A 21,130-nucleotide genomic window follows, 5' to 3' on the forward strand; every position below is an offset into this window, starting at 1 on the left:
GACCAACTGTTATCCACAGTAAGTGGAGTGTCCGACTGCTTGTTCACATCTCGATGGACCAGGAAGGACAGATGGACTGGAGGCAAACCCAGGAAGTCCTCCCACCCAGCTACCCATTTACTCTTGTACTAAGCTTTTTATTTGGGGCCACCAACCAGCTCACAAACCATGACGAAGAGTCTTATTTTTAGTTTTGAATGCTTGGCCTTGCTTAGGCAAATTTCTGGCTAGCTCTTTTAACTTAAATTAACCTGTTTCTCTTTATTTACCTTTTGACTTGGAGCCTTTTACCTTTTTTACTTCTGTCTATCTTTCTTTAATTGCTTCTCATGTCTATCTGTCTGTCTGTTGGCTGCCTGGTTTCTTGCCCTAGGCATGTCCCTCTCTTTCTCCCTTGTTCTCTTCTCCTTCTTCTTCTTCCTTGTTACCCTCAGTCCTGGATTTCTCCTCCTATTTATTCTCTCTGCCTGTCAGTCCCGCTTATCCCTCTCTCTGCCTAGCTATTGGCTGCTCAGCTTTTTATTAGACAAATCAAGAGCCTTAAGCAGGCAGGGTGAAACAAATACAACATATCTTTGCATAAATAAACACACATCCTTACACACTAAACAAACGCAGCATTTACAAATGTTACATACCTTTACACAGTTAAAGTAATATTCCTCAGCATAAATAAGTATAACACATCATTACATAGTTAATAATATTCCACAACATACTAATAGAGTGCCAACTCTTGAACATGTTACTACTAGTTGAACACCAGCTGTTGAAATGTATGATCTTGTGTGGGATATTTCATATGCAAACAGTAATGGTGTACACAGGGGAGAGAGGGTTATTATTTTGCAGTAGGGGGTAGGTAAGCTGAGACTTAAAACTCTAAATCTACCATCTACAGCTACATTCATTTTGAGGACATTTCTAACATATGTTGTTTAACATTTTATTCATTTTAAGTACTAGTTTGGAAATTTGGAGATTCCTTTTATCAACATTAGATGTATCCTTCATCTAGAGAAGAGGAAGTAATGGCCACCTTGATAGCCTGCAAGTATCCAAAGTACAATGAGCTGCTAAGGAGCAAACATTGTTTTATTGGTACCCAATTCTGTTCTAAGAGAAGGACAGTATAGGACGTTTTTTAAAAAATATTTTTGATATAGGTCTGACTCATGGGGATATCTTCTTTTGTTTGAGAAACTGAGAGTGCTTTCAAGCCATTAATTCATTCACACTAGAAAGTGAATAATCTCATTCATGCTAACTGTGATTAACCCAGTTAGCTTTAATTTCCCTAATTAAAGGAAAGCACGTTTAGCTTATCTTTTAAAAAGTTAAAATTGAAGCTTTCCAGACACTATTTGGAATCCTTTCAATCAGCATATCACAAAGTATCCATTTCTTCTGGGAGGCAGTGGCATTTGCCTTACACATAGGGACTACTCTTAAAGCATCCATGTTTTACCCAAAGAATTTATATCTATAATTTTTGTAATTATCTACATGAATACACATCTTAGTATTCAAAATGGATAGACATTCCTTTCACAATCTTGCCTCTCTCCACAATGGTTTCCTTGATATAAGGCTGTTTTCAAGAATGGACTTTTAAGTGGGATCTTAATGTGGAAGATTATAGTGGAAACACTGTGGTGTTTCCAATGACTACTGTATGAGGTTGTCACAGATGAAGACCAACATAAGAGAAGACATGGCAAGTGAGTGGACAACAAAACATTTGAACACTGAAAAGAGGAGAAAAAAATGAAAGAAAGTCTGCATTACAGATTTTTGATAATCTCTCCTGTGTGTCTTCTGAACTCTTCAAGGGGCCCTGAAGTGCTGATCTCAATAGTTAGGACTTGCGAGCACTGGCTATCTGGCCTTGTCTCCCCTTTGCTTAAATACAAAAAGTATTCAAGCAGCATAGGTTTGCTCCTTATGGAAAAAAAAAAACCTGCACTATTGATAGATCATTATAAACTTAAAAGGCTCATGAGGCTACAAGATCTGAATCGTCGTTCTCAATTCAACACAGTGTAAAATAATTCATGTCCTAACTAGCACTTTATAATCTAAGGTGCATAATCTATGTCAGTTAAATGAATTAGAGAATGCAGAATTTAAAAAAGCTTAATTCAGAATTGTTTATATATCACATAGCTTCTACAGATTGGCACAGTCTGATGAAATGATGTGTAGAGCATATTATCAACTCCTGATAAGACCCAGTGACATTCTATTTATTATTTAAAATAAGTCAGCTGGGACTACTGAGAGACATCATAAAGGAACCCGTTTTTGAGGGGTGTGAGGGGGGTTAATTTAGTAAGTTGGACATGCCATTTTGTCTGAGGCTATAAAATCCAATCTATCCTGGCCTATCTCTTTTCTGTGAATGAGACATTCTAGAACTTTAGAAGTTCACTCAGAGATTTTTCAGAAAAAGATCAAGGAAGAAACAGAAATGGTTAAAATGTTCCTTTCCCCTTTGTGAAGGGCAGCGCTTTGGGGGATGCTTGGCTGAAGACAGCATCGCAGCATTCTAAGGTAGATGCTGCGCAGCAGACATGGGGCATGAGGCACAGGCACCATGCTTGCCATTCTCCCCCATGGGTCCCCACTAGGAAAACCAGTAACAGAGAGTCTCTGTGGAGCAGGCCACGGCTTGAAGTTTTTACTGTAAATCAAAGGACAATTAAAGGGCTTGAACGTCCCCTCTGTGTTTCCTGAAGGACCTTCATTTTCTCTGACCAATGTCAAGTGTCAGCACAGCAACACTGAAAGCACATTGTATAAAATTTTGTTTTTAATCCCAGGGACTTTTCTTACATTTCTGAATTGAGGTACTTCAAAGTATCTAGTACTCCATCCTCAATCTAGGGAAAGATTTATGTTAAATTAGTGTTTTAAACTAGCTGTTTTTAAAATTGTATGTGTGTGTTTATGTATGTGTATATATGTGTATGTGTGTATGTGTGTATGTGTGTATGTATGTATGTATGTATGTATGTATGTATGTATGTATATGTGTAGGTGGGTGCATGTGCCATGGCACATCTGTAGAGACCAAAGGACCACTTTGGGAGTCAGTTTTCTCTTTTCTCCCTTATTTGGGTTTTTGGAATGAAACTTAGGTCACCAGGATTGCACAGCAAGAACCTTACCCTCTGACACATCTTGATAGCCCCCCAAAATGAAAAATTTTCACACATAATTTGGAAAGGGTTATTTTACACTAGTACAGAGTAAACCATGAGGAAGCAGGAAAATATATGCCATCAAAGTTATATAAAAACAGGAGTATTTCTAACTCTCTTCTCCTATGACTCTGGAGTATTATAAATTATGGAATGTAATATTTAATGATCACCAATAATGGCCCAGGAAATAAGAGAAGTGGCAGACACATAGTATACACCATTTTATTTCAGATAAGGGTAGGTAGACTCCACATAGCCAAAGCTATGCAGTTAAAGGGCCAGCTCCCTTCTGTCGAGGGCAAGGTAACCGGGGGAAGAATGAGTCTCTTCCTCTCAATTCCTTTTCCTATTTGTTCAGGATTAAAATAACATTCTTCAGAATAATCCAACCAACAGCACCGATTTATAGCAAGAGACCAGATGGATTACTTGGTGGCTTTTGCCATCATTGACTTTGGAGAGTAATGTGTGAGAATAGCAGGAAATAAATGCTGTCATTATCAGAGAAGAGACTGATTGTGTGGGCCCACAGAAAAGAGAATTTTATGGAGGAACCCAATAAATCTTAGAGTCGATTGGTCAAGTTTGGACATTATTTACAATTAATAAAGGATGAATTCTTTGGTAATTTTGACAATTAATAATTCCTAGCATCCCATACTCATTCAATTTATTCATTATGATGAAATTGTTCTAATGTTCAAATAGCCTATAATAGAATGTATCACATATAATGCATATTTATTTATTAACAGAGAAATAAAGGTGTTCCTATAATTTAATAGAGATGCATAAATGTGTTACGGCCATCAGCTCATCATAAAATACCAGGAATTATTATAGAAAGCATTCTGGAACTTTAATATAATCATTCTCACTGTGATAATAGATTCTACCTTGGGATGTATAAATTATAGCTTCTTAATTTGGTTACTCAATTTAGTTATAATTTCACATGAATTGGGTCTTCTAGCTAGTGTCTCTGTCTGAAATGTGGTAACTATTATTGGCGGGTAGTGCAATCCTTTTCTTTTAGATTTATTTTATTCAATGTGTGAGTGTGTAGCCTGCATGTTGCACATGTATACCATGTGCATGCCTGGTAAGTGTAGAAAACAAAAGAAAGCATCCCATCCTCTGGCACTTGACTTATGGATGGTTGAGAACCACTATATGGGTACCTGGAAATGACTCTGGTCCTCTGCAAAAGTACTGAGTGTATTTAACCACTGAGCCACCTCTCCAACTCCAAGTAAAATTCTTGCATCTGATGAAAATGCACACAGATGGTTAGAAGAGCATAGTGTTAGTGAGGGCAGAGATTTATTCATCAGACAAAGCATGACCCAGATGGGTTATTTGCTGTTTTTTTTTCCCGACAATCAGGTGAGATCACAGTCAACGGAATGCTAGAGGAAAGGCAAAAACTGATCTCAGTTGATTGCCGAACAGTGATTCACAGGGTAAACTCATCCCAGAAGTTCCCAAGGTTTCTTATGATGAATTACAATCTTGAATGCTAGTTCTCAAGAGAAACTAACCAGACTCCTGCTTGACACAGGAGGTGACAGAGAGTAGAGCACTAGTGAAAAGCACAATGGCCTATTCTAACAGTAGGGTTGCTTGTTGTGGTTCTTGGGTTTCTGATGAAGCAGCAAATGTTTTACATTCTGTTCATAGTTCATATGTTTCCACTTGTTTGGTTATTTGTCCCTGTTCTTTATCCAACTTTGGTTTCAACAATTCTCTCTCATACAAACCCTCCTCTTTCTCGCTAATTAGACTCCCGGAGCTCCACCCGGGGCCTAGCCGTGGATCTCTGCATACAGATACCTCAGTCGTTGGATGGGGTTTCTGGCAGGACTACTAGGGTGTTTGGCCATCCCATCACCAGAGTAGGTCAGTTCCAGATGTTTCTCGGCCATTGCCAGCAGTCTATTGTGGGCTCATTGCATGGGTTGGCTGTTTGAAACCTGGGGCTTATACAGGGACGCTTGGCTCAGTCTGGGAGGAGGGGACTGGACCTGCCTAGACTGAGTCTACCAAGTTGGTCTCAGTCCTCAGGGGAGGCTATGCCCTGGAGGAGGTGGAAATGGGGGGTGGGCTGGGGGGAAGGGGGCAAGGAGGGGGGGAGAACAAGGGAATCCGTGGCTGATATGTAGAACTGAATGGTATTGTAAAATAAAATAAAAGGAAAAAAAATTTTTTTTGCATTCTGAAAACCACCCTATGCAGAATACTTACCCATGAAGCAGTCAAGATCCTCTTGTCTTTTTATACTGAGGAGGTAAGAGTAATTGCACCAGTCACTGTGTCCTCTACTGCATATATTTATTGTTCCTAACCTCGGCTCGTCATCAGCATTGGGCCAGCCTATCATTATTACTATGCTTGTATTTGTCTGCTACCATGAGTTCTGCTTTGTTAAAAGAATTCACCTTGAATTCATCAGAATGCTAGTATAGAAAGAAGCAGAACCCTGGTCCACAAGGAACTATGACCACCAGCAGAGCTGTGCTCTTTTGCCTCCTGGAACTTCCTATGTCAAATCATTACTTATCTCTCTCTAGTCTGTCTTGCTCACTGTTGTTGCAGTTGCCAAGACCTGGCTTGAGTTTGTCTTTGTTTGCATGTGTATCTTGGCAGGCATATAATGAGTTTTCAGTGGGTGCATTTTTTTCTCAACTAAAATAAGTAACATCTAAAATAAGTAATAACTAAAATAAGTAAAAAAAAAAAAATAAGTCACATTTAAAAACCAAATGCTTAAATCCATACATATCAAAGACTTCATCACAAACTATAAACTAAAACTGAACAAGAGAAAACAGGCATGAGAATTTAAAGGGAACACTTTATAATAAAATAATCAAAGAGAAAAAATGACTGAATATAGGTATGCTTGTTTTAGTTGACACTCAAATGAGGTAGGATTTGCATCAGAAGATAAAGTCATCTTTTCCAGTTTTCAAAGTAAGCTACTTTGAAAAATGGTTTATCAAATCAAATATTTTCATCCACATAGTAAAGGGAACAATATTCACACTAATAACAGCATGTTTACACAGACAAAATTAGCTTAATGTATTAAGGAAAAACATTACATGGATTGAGCAAATCATATTAAAATGTGTAAAACTCAACAAATTGATTTGACTGTTTTTTTTTGGAATTCATTCAATAAAGACAGCATCCCCTGGGGGGCATGCCAGAGCTAAGGGACTGGGGAACTATTTAACAGTAATTCCAGCAACTCCAAGGGCATGAAAAAAAAAGGCCCTTCATTACCTCAGTCCCCTTGATGAGATTGCTTTTCCGGGAGTATGCCGTGCTCACTGAGAAATTCCATGACCACAGCTGAAGGAAACGAAGAAGCCATCTACAGAAGATGAGCTCTGAGAAGTTAGGGGCTGTATTCTTTCATGCATAATTTTGTATCTGATTTACTATCATGAAGGTTTGTAGGTAAATTAATTTTTGTGCAGTAAATATTAAAGGTTTGATATTCTTTTAATGAGACTTACTTTTTATATTCACATATAAACATTTGTAACAAATGGAAGTCATGCAATTTACTGAGTTGTCATGTCTTACATGTCACATTTTGAGTATGGAACTATTTTCAGCCTTGGCTAAGTCTGCACTTGTCAAATTCATAGCTACCTGTAGATCAGAAGCTATTTAACCACAGTGAGGTTTTTACATTTTTCTGGTTTTCAAACAACTCCATATATATGTATACTTAGCTTGGGGGATTTCAGCCCCTCAGTTACCCTTTCCCATCCCTCCTCCCCCCACTGTAGTCCTTCTTCTTAACAAGCCCCTCCTACTTTGATGTTCTGGCTTTGACTCACCAAGTTTAACTGCTGCTGCTTGTACGAGCATGCAGGGATCACAGGCAACTTATAAGTGGCTACACCTCTGAAGAAAATCTCCCTTCTTCTCCCAGGACCCATTAACTGCCTATAGTCCTTCAGGTTTTCCATAGTAGCTTGTGGGTGCAATGGCTTTGTCATATCCTGAGGATACTGGTTCTCCACACTCCCATCCCATCCTTTGGCTCTTATCTTTTTTTCCTGCACTTTTTGACAATGTGCCTTGAGTCTTGATATAGATGAGCCGTTTTCATTGCTATATTTCTCTGGCTGCTGTGGAAATTATGACGTAGCCTTGAAATCAGTCTTCCTGCTCAGCTTCCTAAAGCTGGGTTTAAGGGGAGAGCCTCCATGTACAGTTCTTTCTACAGTAATTCTTCAGTAAGAATTGAAACCAGGATAATTTGGCTGTTGCTGTAGCCACCTAGGTCATTTACCAGATCAGGCACTTCTTTTTTGGCAGGATACTAAATTTTGTTTGGGCTTCTTGAGAAATGATTCCAAACAGCAGTTTTTCTCTGAATCCCAGTTTCTAGGCAAAGTCCCCATGTGTATATAAGCATTCTAACACTGGCTCTTTAGAATGATATTAATCTCTATGCCACAGACTCATGTACTTTTTAATCTACTTCATGAACAAAAAAGATATAATGGCCCATTAGGAAACATTAAATCCTGATCATTTTGCTAATGTTCTTGCTAATATGTGTTCCATAAAGTTGTTCACTTTTATAACTACGATGCTGGTGTCATGGGTTAATGAACCACACAGCTTCTAATGCTGCACATCTGCCATTAATTCATTACCAGGAAAAGTGTAATCTACCAACCCTGCAGATGGATCCAAGTCCTGTAGGGGTAAATTATCCCCATCCTGTGTTGCTATGTCATGTCTGGTACACAGAGCACTTTCACATACATTATCAGATGTGGTTTCTAAAACTATTCTCTAATAAAGGGGGCATGCATTATGACTCTCCCCTACCAAGATCTACAAACAAGGAACAGTGGTATCTGTGTGTCCTTGACCAAAGAGAATTGACACAGGGTTCTTTTCTGAGGATAGGCACTGACTTAGTGTGCCATTCTGATAGAAACACACTGTAGAGACCTAGGAAGAAGATGCCATTCAGTCAGTTTGACAAAACAGCCCTGGGTAATACTATCCCTGTTTTGGGGTGAAGAAATAGTATTTCAACCAAATGGCAGTTCCACAATGTCAAGTGTATACAGCCTTTGGCGATTGCTTGCTCCTTATTTATTTCCATTTAGGCTATGCTGACAGCTTCCATGTTATACTGTACAAGGGAGGATCCTGAAAGCCTGTCCTCTGCATGACCTGTGTGTGTCTCAGCTTTGCATAGAGATCATGACTGTGCCTTCAGGTCCCCATGGCCCATCTATTGACATAAAGGTAACCCTGTTATATTATCTGGTGACTATGTTAGGAGAGAACTAAACTCCTCTCCTTCATAACCACAGATGAGGAAAATTTGGAATGAAAAACCAGGTGTCTTTATTATCTACATTTATCATTTATTTATTCATTTATTGCTTTTGCTGTAGTAGAGATTGCACTAGGACTTCATACACATTAGGCAATCACCATACCAGTGAGCAATATCTTCAGTTCCCTCTCTATTTTTGTTTCTCCTTTTTATTTTGCACCAGGGTCTCACTAAGTTTTACAGGCTGGCCTTGAGTTTGTAATCCTTTAGCCTCAGCCTCTTAAATAGCTGACTGTCCAAACATGCCTGGCTAAGTAATCTTACTCATATCTATAAGAATGGCATACTTTTTCTTTCTGAATGTTGTCATGATAAAATATCAACAAAGATGAGGAAGACAAATGTGCCAGCCAGTTCTTAGCTCCCATACATTTTTTTTTTTTGATGAGACAGGGTTTCTCTGTATAGCTTTGGTGTTATCCTGGATCTCGCTTTGTAGACCATACTGGCCTCGAACTGACAGAGATCCACCCGCCTCTGTCTCCGAGTGTTGGGATTAAAGGTGTGCACCACCACCACCACCACCACCACCACCACCACCACCACCACCACCACCACCACCTGGCCTTCCCATACATTTTAAGTGACATAATCCTTACAACAATTCAATGGGACATGCTGACCTCATACTGTATGACACTGAGTGTCTTATTCACTGCTCTATTGCTGTGAAGAGACACTATGTCCAAGACAACTCTTATAAAAGAAAGAATTTAATTGGCTTTCTTATAGTTTCAGAGGACTAGTCCATTAGCATCACGGAATATGGATGGGAATATGGCAGCACTGTATCCAAGAGCTATATCCTCATCCTCAGTCAGAGAGAGAGAGAGAGAGGGAGGGAGGGAGGGAGGGAGAGAGAGGGAGAGGGAGAGGGAGAGGGAGAAGAAGAAGGAGAGGGGAGAGAGGGGAAGAGGGGAAGAGGGGAGAGAGGAGAGAGAGAAGAGAGAGGAGAGAGGCGAGAGAGAGAGAGAGAGAGAGAGAGAGAGAGAGAGAGAGAGAGGAGAGAGGAGAGAGAGGAGAGAGAGGAGAGAAAGGAGAGAGGACAGAGAGGAGAGAGGAGAGGGGGAGAGGAGGGAAGGGGGAGGGGGGAAGAAGGGAGGAGAGGGGAGAAGGGAGGGGAGGGGAGGAGAGGGGAGGGGAGGAGAGGAGAGGAGAGAATCTGGGCATGGTGTGAGCTTTTGAGACCTCAAAGCCCACCCCCACCCAGTGACATACTTCCTCCAATAAGGCCACACCCACTCCAGTAAGGCCACAGGTACTTTAACAAGGTTGCACCTCCTAATCCTTATAATCCTTTCAAACAGTTCCACTCCCTGGTAACTAAGCATTTAAATATACGAGCCTATGGGAGCCACTCTTATTTAAAGCACTACACTAAGTTACCAAATACCAAGCCTGGCAGGGCCTCAGTTTGCCATGTTTCTACTTATAAACAAGACTACAGGGTCATTGTTTCCAGTTACATTTTAATATACTCAGCCCTAGTGAGTTTAAATAATTAGCTTTTAATAGTTTGCCCTCAAGTAAACCTGGTTTTTAAAAGCAATCTGACTTGGCAAAAAAGAAAATGGGAAGAACCTGGGTCTTTTATGATCTCTTCCAGTCAGCCAGCCTTGAAAACAGCTCTCCCTCTGGACTTTGAGGTGTGAAATGTGACATGCACTTAGTGTCAAGGGCATTGTGAAGAGTTTGTTTCTGTAACTTTCAACACAATGTTTCCCAAGTGGTTAATCTCACACTGACTATGGTGATAACCACTTGGGTTTGACTTTTGCCTGTAGTTATGAGTTACCCTCCCATTTTCCAGGCCTTCTTCAGTCTGTAAAATAGGAGCAGTAACAATCCCAATCCCATACCGGTGGAGAGACTCCAACAATGCTACACAGTGTCTACATTTCCTATGCTTCCCATCTCCATTTGGCTTGTGAGAAGGCAGTAAATGACTAGGATGATATGGAGGATGATTCTCACCCCAGGAAAGACAGAATAGTGTGAGATTGCATGATGGCCTAAAATTCAATGCCATTTAAAAATTTAAGTTGTCTCATTCTGGAGATTAACACTGGATATTACATGACAGTAGGTAAGTGAAACTGCAGAAAAGGGAAGGCTATGCACAGGCAGCCTCTAGAAGTCCTGTGCTCCACTCCTATACCCATGGAACTCATAGTCAGTGGATATTAGCTACTATTAATGCAATTAGCCATGGCATTTCACTTTTTATTGTTTGCTTTGGCATTCTGTATAGTTAGAATAAGTGTATAGCATTTCTATATGGAATTAATCAATGAATCAGTCTTCAAACTCTTTGGCCGATCTTGCTTCCCCAACCTGCCAGGTGCAGCTCTGAACCCTCAACAGAGAAACTTCTTTGTGCAGTTGATGGAGCTTACTAAAAGACTCACTGTTAGTCACAGTACAGTGATTAAGAGACCACGGAATGATCAGGCCTTAATGAGACATCTTTTTCCACACAAGGATCATTATCCCACATAGGGATCATCAATGAAGAAGATGGTGAAAGACTGTAAAAGCCAGAGGTTGCTGAGGACTACTGTGAAACAATGTATTCTGGACACAACAGGGCCATTACAGGATCTCACAGCAGTTGTACCTGCATGCACAAGACCTGAAGAAGATCAAACCAGTCAAAACTTCAGTAAAAATTTAGAGGATTCATGAAACCCCACACATATCCAAGGAGCTATTTCAATTAATGACTACTTGGGGAAAGATCATCAGTTTTCTTCAGAGATACTGTCACAAGTATATTTCCCATACTCTGGTGGATGGCTCTTTACCCATGCACATGCCAACATCATCAGAGTTCAATGACTTTAAAAAAAGAGCATATAGAAAGATGGCTTAGAGGTGAAGAGTGCTTCCTGATCTTGGAGATGACCAAAGTTCCGATTGCAAAATGCATATATGGTCACAACATACTTCTTCTGCCTCTGTGTGTAACTGCACATATGTGCATGAGCAGAGAGGCACACACTCATACTTTTAAATAAAAATAAAATGTATCTTAAATATCTAGCATACAGAAGGTTTTTAATAGACAATGCTTATTTTATTTTCAATTATTTAATATATACATATGATAAAAAAATCAGAAAGTGCTAAATATTTATAATCAAAGAAAGGAACCCTCTCTACTTTTCAGTTATCCACCATAGTATATTATTTTCTTTAAAAAATATGGATACATTAGGGTAGGTGAAATGGCTCAGAGTGAGTAAATGTATTTGCTTGCCAAATCCAAGGACCTGAATTAAATCCTGGAATCTGTATGATGGGAGGGGAGAGCAGACTCTCACATGTGGTTCTCTGATTTCCACAAGCATGTTGTTACACACACACATACAATGAATAAATAAAAGTAATATATTTATGTATGTCCATCAATATGATGCTCTCTTTTATATAGTAGTTTGCTTTTCAATAATTCTGTCTGAACCCGAACATCATACTTTGTTTTTCATAAATGAAGCACAGTTACAGTCTGTGCAAATGTTTAAAAAATGTTCTATTTTACAAGCAATTGATTTGCTTCTAAAGTGGAAAATGGAGATGTCTATGGTAAATGATGTTGTCTACTGATCTATAAACTGGTACAGATCAAATATCCAAATAAAAAGTAAATATCTAATATTATACCACTAGGATATATTGTACTATCTGGAAAAACTGAGTCTGATTTATCTAGTGGCTTTAAGTACAATTCTGGTTGAGAGAAATATTAATAATAGTAACCTAATTCTAGCCAAATTTTTAATGCATTATAATTAGCTTTCTTGCTTCCTTAGAAATCTGATGAAGCTTTCTACAGAAGTAATAAGCTAAAACTCTATTTGCATTATTACATTTAAACAAAATGAGGTAGTCTATATATCAAAGTTGTGTTTAATAATACACATAAGCTGAATAAATGTTTACTTCGATCTGCTCTTGATTTTGGAGCTAACAAATCTCAACCTATAAACACTCATATAGAAAGCATTCCTACTAAATGAATTATTTGCATTTTACTATAGACATGTTTTGTAATAAAATAGAAACAGTGATTATTAGTGACATTGTGTTTCCTCAATAAGCATTCATTGAATAGATCAGAAAATAGGATAATACAATGCCCATTTAAAGCATTGTGAACTCCATTTTCATATAGATATTGTTTTAGTTTACAAGACTATGTACATGCAACATTAGCAGGAGGAAGAAAGTCGCATTGAGTTTTATTAGTTTGTTAAGTAAAATATGTCTGTACTATATGAAGTATGATCTATGATATGTCTTAGATATGCTCAAAGCACCCACCTATTCAATTCTACAAATATCATTTCAGTGTCTGCTATGTTCAAGACACTATTAAACGCTGTGAGAGAGAGTCAAAAGTGAAAATTAGACCATACAGTCTCTTCTCAAGACAGGGCAATGAAAACTTATTCACTAAATACTTGTAAAAGGATAGAATATAAAGACAATTATGAGGAGGGGAGACAAGGGTGGAAAATGGCTCATAATTTTAAAAGTCAGGAACAGATGACAGATGGAAAAGTAATGGGAAGTCCCCAAATTACACTTGCAGAATCACAGAAAGCATCTTCTACTTCTAGAGGATCAAGGGGCTGCTTAGCAACCATCAGACTGATATCCCTGCCTTTTTGCCTTTCTTCCCCACAAGCCTGGAAATGTGTTCACCAGAGGAAGAAGCATGCATCTCCATGTGGGGAATGCTGTCTGTCATTGAAGGTATGCATACCACAATCACCACATTAGACTGTCATCAGGTCCAAACCAAATAGCAAATCCAAAGACCTGGGCTGCTGCTTCTTCTTCGAACTACTCTCCTGTATATAGAAACAGAAAGATTCTTTGCTGGGGAATTTGATCTCCTAAACAGAAAGATAAAAATCCTGACACCCGGGATTACCCCAGCAATTTAACAACATAGCTCAGAGTTGCAAAGCACCTCACATGTACAACAAAGCCAAAATGGGTTTAAAATCCCTTACTCATAAACTAAGCTTGCATAGTAGCCAAGGACAGGGAAAATCTGTGAGAGGCTCTCAAGATACAGGTAGAAACAAACAAACAGGGGAAAGTAAGCAAGCTGGAGGATGTATCAGGCAGCAAGAAGAAACTTACAAGATAAGAGACCGGGCACAATGGTGCAAGCTTAGTCATAAGGTCATAAGGTCAGTTTATGCTAAACAATGAGCTTCAGGCTAGCCTCAGAAATATAGCAAGATACTGTCGCAGAGAAAGAAAGACAGATAGACAGAAAGATAGAAAGAAACTTAATAAATAAATAAGAAAGGAAAGGAGAAAACAAGAGGGAAGGGGGGAAGGGGGAATTAGTAATGTGCGATGTAGTGGGTAGCCATTCCAACTTGGTTCTGGAAAATACAATGAATTGATGAGCCCTTTTTTTCTAAAACAGTGATCAGACAGTCTAGGTACTCTATGATGGTTTGAAGAAATTGTCTAAAGACAGAGCTTCCACCCCCTCACAACATGACTTCAGCAAGTCATTTGCCTCCTTCCTTCCATTTACAGTACAATAACTCTCTGATACCTAAGTGCTTCTCTCCGAGCTCCAAGAGCTTCTCCATTACAGACCAGAGCTGCTAAGATTCTGTGGTCACTAGACCACCCTGGACATGATGTGTTTCAGTAATACCTCTAAATAGCTTACAGATTAAGCCATACTCTGAAAACTTTCCCAGACATGATTTCAAGTCTTCAACCACAGGCTATCTAGGGACTACAGTCCCCAATTAATTCTTCCTATTAGTTTAACGAGCCTATGGTAACCTTCCAGCTCTCGGGTCCCCAGGCGCCTCCCCTCGCCCCGCCTCGTAGGCGTGACAGTTGCCAGAGTCTCAATGGGGGTTGGAACTTCCAGAACCAAGTTGGAATGGCTACCCACTACAGTGCACAAGCCCAAAACAAAATATGGCACTATTAACACAAAACAAGTACATAAATTCGCAGATAAAAAGATCAGCAGACTTTTTTTTTTTTGCAGAAGATTTTATTTTTGGTTTTTCTGGTTTTGTTTTTGTTTTTGGAGACAGGGTTTCTCTGTGTAACAGCTCTGGCTGTCATGGAACTCTCTTTGTAGATCAGGCTGGTCTCAAACTCACAGAGATCTGAGTGGCTCTGCCTACCATGTGCTGGAATTAAAGGCTTTCGCCACCAATGCCAGGCTTCAGCAGAAGGTTTTGTAGCTATAATATTTACAAATCTAAAACAAAACAAACAAACAAACAAAAAAAAACCAAAGCAGTAAAAAATTTGAAGGCAAAGATAAGAAATGCAGGGCTGTTCAGAATACACAGGGGCTGAGTAAATGAAAATCTCAACAGAAAGTAAACACCATAAATGGAAGAAAATTTTCACAAATGATTAAAGAACAATTTCCAACAAAGGTCATGGGACTCCAGAGAGAGGGTCTGCTAATTGTTCTACACATGATGTTTATTTTATACAAATTCCTGTTCCTAAGAACTCAGTCACTAGATCCAATGACATCTCAAAAGGGTTCTTTTTTTTTTTTTTTTCAATTTTTCATTTTTAATATTTGGTTAAACAAAATACATCTTTGTAAACAAACCCAGCACAAGGCCAACAAAAAAAAAAAAAAGGGAATAAAGCAAGAAAAACAAAGCCTAGGGCTGCCCCTTGCTGGGCATCAGGGTCAGGATGCCCCTTCCTCATCACATGGGTCCCTGTTCCTAAGCACCAGAATTGGATATGAACAGAACCAGCCCTGAAATGCTTAAGCATCTTTGTCCATCCCACTGGCTCATGGACTCCACGTGCATGGGACTCCTTTGCAGCGCCATTTGCACAGGCCCAGGCAGATCTGGAGGGAGGAGTCTCCTCTCCCAGGAAATGGCTTACGACCACTGACAGTGCCAATGGACCCAAGGTCCGCCTTGTGACAATCAGCAAGGTCGGCTGTAACTTCTGGCTGGTAGTGATTGGAATGTCATTGTGCAGGGTCAGAGCCCCCCATGGTGCCAAGCAGATCCGGTGTAGAAAATGGTACAGATGACCGTGGTTGAGCGTAATGCAGTAGCCACCTGGGGCCTCTGCTACTCGAATAAAAAAACGGCCTTGTTGGATTGAAGATCCATGTGCAGAAAAAGTGCTGGTGTAAACATGCACTCCAGTCACAGTGGGGAGACAGCCCTGCTTCACCCCAATATGCTTGCTCAGGATCGACATGCAAGCCCCGAGGCTAGCTCTGCTGCCAAGGGAGAAGCCTGGCCATGGGGCGGCTCTCAGACCTGCAGAGACCATGGCTCCCTAAGGGCTGGCCAGGTCACCTGCCTGCCCACCTGCCTTGAAGGCCACCACAGCCACATTGGTGTGTGGTATGATATTTATTTCCTCTACTTATTTTCCAAAATTACAGGAGAAACAATGGTCTAGAACTACTTGAGGTGGGGGCGAGCCAACCTCAGTTGGTGAAGGAAACTACACAAAGGTGCCAGACCCAGAGCCCCTAGCATGACGCACACAGGCCACCTGCGACTCCCATGCTGCAGTGCTGGAGCCCAGGACGGGCCTACCAGTTCTCACTCAAACTGTGAGGCTCACCGTCATGGCAGTTTCCTCCCAACTCTGTCCCCAACTTTGGAGTTGGATGCCAATGGCAGATGTGTTTCTGACTTTGCTGAAATGGGCCAACCAGGAGTGCTGTCCCTCTTCACTGTCTCTGCCCCAGAGCTTCCTGAGTCACTGTCGTGAAATGGGGACACAGTCGGAGTGAAAAGCTCCCATGACTGCCCCGTGACTGTCCTAATATGGCTTCAGCCCCACAACGCTAGGCGTCTTTTTCACCACTGTCCTGCTGGAATACCATGCACTTTACCTACTTTGGAATATCAGAACTTTTCAGTATAAAACTCCAAGGCTGGCTAAGATTACAAACGGGGTAAGAGGTAGCATTGTGGATGCAGATGGCATGCGGTGCCACCACAAGGGGCCTGACAGTTTCCTGAGACGCTTATGCTCTGGGTCCTCTGAGCGGGTCACTGGGCTCCGTGTGTACTGTGTACTTGGACACCCTGGTGCCACAGGAGAGAAAAAGAGGAGGCGCTGTGAGCCTGGAGCATCAGTGACAACTACCAGCAGGACCTGTGTCAAGTCCTCATAGAAAGGGGAAATAAGCAAGCGCCCCCAGGGACCCCTTTCCCCTCCCTCTTAGATAGAGAAGGGTGTTCAATGGCTTGCCCTAAGTGTTCAGAGCTCCTACCTTCTTCCCCAGGCACAGACAGTGCTTGGTGGCTCTGTGACAGTCCACACACCTGTCCTAATGCACTGGCCAAGTTGAGGGGAAACCCAATGAGATGTTTGGGGAGGTGGCTGGACAGACCCATTGCAGAGGCCACAGCACGGCGAAGAGGGCTGGAGGGCTGAGGCGAAGAGTGGGTCCAGGGAACTGTCACACATCCGCCCTCCAGCTCTGATGGGCCTCCACTTCTTCTGGCACCACCAGCAGGAGTTCACAGTTTTTTCCTCGCAAATGGTATTTTAGAAATTTCCTGAGCTCACTCTCGCCTCCAATCCACTCCGGCATCTTGAGATTGGAGTCAAGGTTGTAGTAGGCCCCTCCCACTTCACGAACGCAGATCCAGTGCTGCCTTTTGAGAGGCAACTTGAGGGGACCCCGGCACAGGCTGGAGGGCAGGTTCATGATGAAGCCCATGACATTACTGAGAGCAATGACACCCACGTCCCTGCGCTTGTCCCACCAAACAGCCTCATAGCCTTTGGTCTGAAGTGCTGCCATGATGACATTCACATCATAGTTCCCATTTCCCAGCATGCTCTTCTTGTGGGGCGTCACCATAGTGTTTGGAGACAACCTCTGGAAAATCTCCTGCAGCGTTTCCCGCGTGAAGGCGTTGCTGTCCTGGAAGACGTTGTTGAGGGCGTGAAGGGCACAGAGCTCCCTGCGTTGCTTCTCATGGTAGATTTGGGGGGGTGCTGCCTGGGGAAGCTCCAAGGATTCAGATTTGGACTTGTCCCCTTTCCATGGCATGCAACTCATGTTTTTCGATTTAGGTTCCAGACAGAGCCGATAAACACCCCCACTCCTTCCCTCCTGAATCAGAAGGTCTAGGCTTCTCTGTCTTCAGATTCCTGAGGTTTCACCTTATTCTCTGGTGTCCATGATTTATGCTTTGTCACTGGGAGAAAAGGTTGGAATCAAAAGGGACCAAAAAAAAAAAAAAAAAAAAAAAAAAAAATCCACCTCTTCTTGTCTTCTCGGTAGAAAAAAATAACTTTTGGGTTAGTTTATCTAGCCACCACTTTCAAAGTGCAGAATTAAAAAGAACATATAAAACGTAAGATTTATAAGATTTCACTACCTCCCCTCCCACCCCCTTTGGGGGGGGGGAAAAAAAACACCACGCTTTCCTGGCTGTGTTTTCTTCTCTGCTGATGCCAACTAGGCCTCAATGCAGGAGGGCAAAGCCGAAGGGTCACACCGCTCCTTTTCTTCCATTTCGTCCGAATCTCAACGCCACGGACTCCGAAGACGCGGTTGGCTGGGGAAGAAGAAGAAAACGCCCGAAGCCAACAGCTAGCGAGGGCCGGCGGGCGTGCGGTCGCGGGCCGCGCGGGGGCTTCGGGGGCAGTCCTCCATGCCCGCCGGCAGGCTGGCGGCCTCGGCCCGGCGGAGGAGGAGGAGACGCTTGGCCTCGGCGGCGCGGGCGGAGCCGCGGGACGGCCGGGGGAAGGGGAGCGGCGGCCGGGGCGCCGCCGCAGGGAGGTCCCCGCCGGGCCCGCGAGGGTGCGGCCGGACGCCCGCCTCGCCCGCGCAGCCCTGGCCCACCCGGCTGGCCGTCCCCGCCGCGACCTCCCGCTGTCACGTGAGGCGAGCTCCGGCGCCCTCCCGTTGCCAGCCCCGCGGGGACCGCTCGTCGCCCCCCTCGGCCTCCACCGGGAGAGCGGACGGGCCACCACCTGGGCCGCGCGCGGGCGAGCAGGAGGCAGTCAAAAGGGTTCTTACAGTAAATGTTTTAAGTCAGATGATTATTCAGAGTTTCTGTTTGGTTTTTCTTCACATTAACCTCTCTCTGCTCCCTGAACCACAAAAGAATAAATTTTAGAATTCCTGATGATAATGCAATTGAAAAACAGTAAAGCAATACAAGGCAAGGTCTTGTATGATTTAATTTTTATTCTGTTATTTGTTTATCTGAGGCAGGGGTATGAACCACTGAGTGCATGTGAAGGTCACAGGAAAATAAATGGAGGTCAGAGAACAAGCATATGTTGGCTTTCTGCTTCCAACAGGTAAGGACTAAGGGCTGGAGGATCAAACTCAGGCCACTGAAAAAAATTAACAATAAACAGGAGGGGAAGCTTGTCCAGGATATTATGTTTGCAGTGTTTTAGAATATTAAACCAAATTACATATGTTGTAACATAAGGATTATTCACTGCTATAAAAGTGATGTCTCATGGTTATGAATTATCCCAGATATTGCTGATGAGACAAGCGTCATTCTTAAAGCCTTTCATTCTACTGAACCAAATCATTGGTCTCTTTATCAAATAAGTCTTCTATTTGGTTAAGAACCTTTTTCAGGCACAGGAAACTTCAATTCAAATTTAGACTTTCCTTTCATGAAAGACTGGGATTGTAACCAGCACAACCAGTGTTTATCTCCGTGCATTCCTCTCAGTGCCCCTTTTTTTGTCTGGCTTGTGTTTTTTTTAACATAATACATTTTGATCAAATTAATCCCCTTTTCTGTGTATTCTAATTACTCCTGTATTATATATACTTATATATAAATATATAGGTATACATGCTATGTATATGTATATGTATATATATATATATATATATTCCTCCTAATTCCTCTAATTCCTCCTGTATTATATATATGATGTGGGTATATATTATATATGCATATATATTCATTCTCTACATATGTGTGTATATATATATTTCCTCTATATATAATTTCTCTAATTCCTCCTGTCACTTTCCCTCCAAACACCCAGTGTTATTTTGAGAACACACTGAGTCTCCTTAATGATGCCTGTATGCACAGGAGCATAGGGTTATCTACTGGAGCATGGTAGCCTCTCAGGGTCCATATCTCTGAAGAAAACTAATTCTCCCCAGCAAGTGCCATCTGCCAATAGAGTTCAGCTTGGAATGGGACTTCGGAGCCCTTTCCTGTCTAGGCCGAGATTCTGTTCGGCTTGCTTTTATGTGTGCAGCCCCAGCCCTTCTGAATTTATGTGGCACTTTTCTGACCAGAAATGCTGTTTCACTGTACATGTCTATGACCTCTGGCTCCTACTGTCCTTCCACACCCCTCTTCCACAACGATCTGTGATTCTTACAGGAGATGGAGTATGATAGAACTATCTTTTTTAGAACTGAACATTCCACAGTCCTAAATTCTCTGCATGTTGACCTGTTGTGGGTCTCTGCATTAATTGCCATGTTAAAAAAAAAAAAAAAAGCTTCTCTGATGAGAGTTGAGTGACACACTATATCTATGGTTATAAAATTAAGAACTTGGGGCCAGTTTATTATTACGTCAATTTACAAGACTAATAGTATTAAATCCTCCCCTAGGCCTATGATCTAGCCCGACACAGTTTACCTAATCCAAGTGCCAGGATAAGTTCTATCTTGTGAAGTGGACTTTGAATCCAATCAAAAGTGGTCCGCTATTCCTATAACATTCATTTCACCATTGTACAAATTCAAATATCTTGCCAGGCAATTGTTATTGTAGCTTGCAGAATTCCCAGATGGGTAAAACTGCTGGTTATTTTTCTCCTGGTATCTGATAGAGCATCTTCTAGTGTTATGAAAACTAGCCAGTGGGTCTAGAAAGTCAAGCCGAGTTTCTTTATCACTCTGTGTGAAGGAGCCATAGGAGCATTAAGACCTTCAGACTACTTCCTCTTTGACTTCTCAGTGTGTACCTGAAAGTAAGGATTGTTAGACATTTGGATAAAGCCACCAAGACAGAGGATACAGAGACAAACACATTAAGGACTTGGGCAAAAGGGTACCCCAATGATGAAGATTACTTTCTTTGGGAGAAAAAGAACTAACAGTCAAATCTGGAGAAAGCAGAGAGAAATATTCTATCAAGCAAGGTTACAATTCCATGAAAAGGGACTGAAGAGATGCATCAATAGTTCAGAATGCTTCCTGCTCTTCCATAGGACCAGAGTTCTGATTCCAGCACCTACCTTGGGCAGCTCACAACCTCCTCAAACTCTCAAGTTCCTGGGCATCTGATACACACTTCTGGACTTTTCAGACACCCACATGCACGTGCACCTCCCCCACATAATTAAAAATAAAGAAGAATATTCCTTGAAGAGAAAATTTGAAGGAAATATCAGTTTTTGCATATGAAAATATTAACATGTGAACAAAGTACTAATTTAGAAGTGTCAGAAAATAAATATTCCAGAATTTTTTTTTTGTAGACATGAAAATTAAGGGGAAAAAAGAAGATAAGAAAGATAG

The 21,130-nt window shown here is 41.5% G+C and overlaps 2 protein-coding genes across 3 annotated transcripts in view; both read right to left on the reverse strand.

The window, feature by feature from the left end:
- Nucleotides 1–21,130, reverse strand: part of Nkain3 (sodium/potassium transporting ATPase interacting 3) — a 684,808-nt gene that overhangs the window by 202,068 nt on the left and 461,610 nt on the right. The window lies entirely within an intron of this gene.
- LOC119087382 (josephin-1-like) lies at nt 15,136–18,039 on the reverse strand. Its single transcript, XM_037202465.1, has one exon. The coding sequence runs from the start codon at nt 17,660–17,662 to the stop codon at nt 17,054–17,056; it is 609 nt and encodes a 202-aa protein (XP_037058360.1). The 5' UTR covers nt 17,663–18,039; the 3' UTR covers nt 15,136–17,053.

Source organism: Peromyscus leucopus, chromosome 2 (genome assembly GCF_004664715.2).
Source record: "Peromyscus leucopus breed LL Stock chromosome 2, UCI_PerLeu_2.1, whole genome shotgun sequence".
Taxonomy (NCBI): Eukaryota; Metazoa; Chordata; class Mammalia; order Rodentia; family Cricetidae; genus Peromyscus; species Peromyscus leucopus.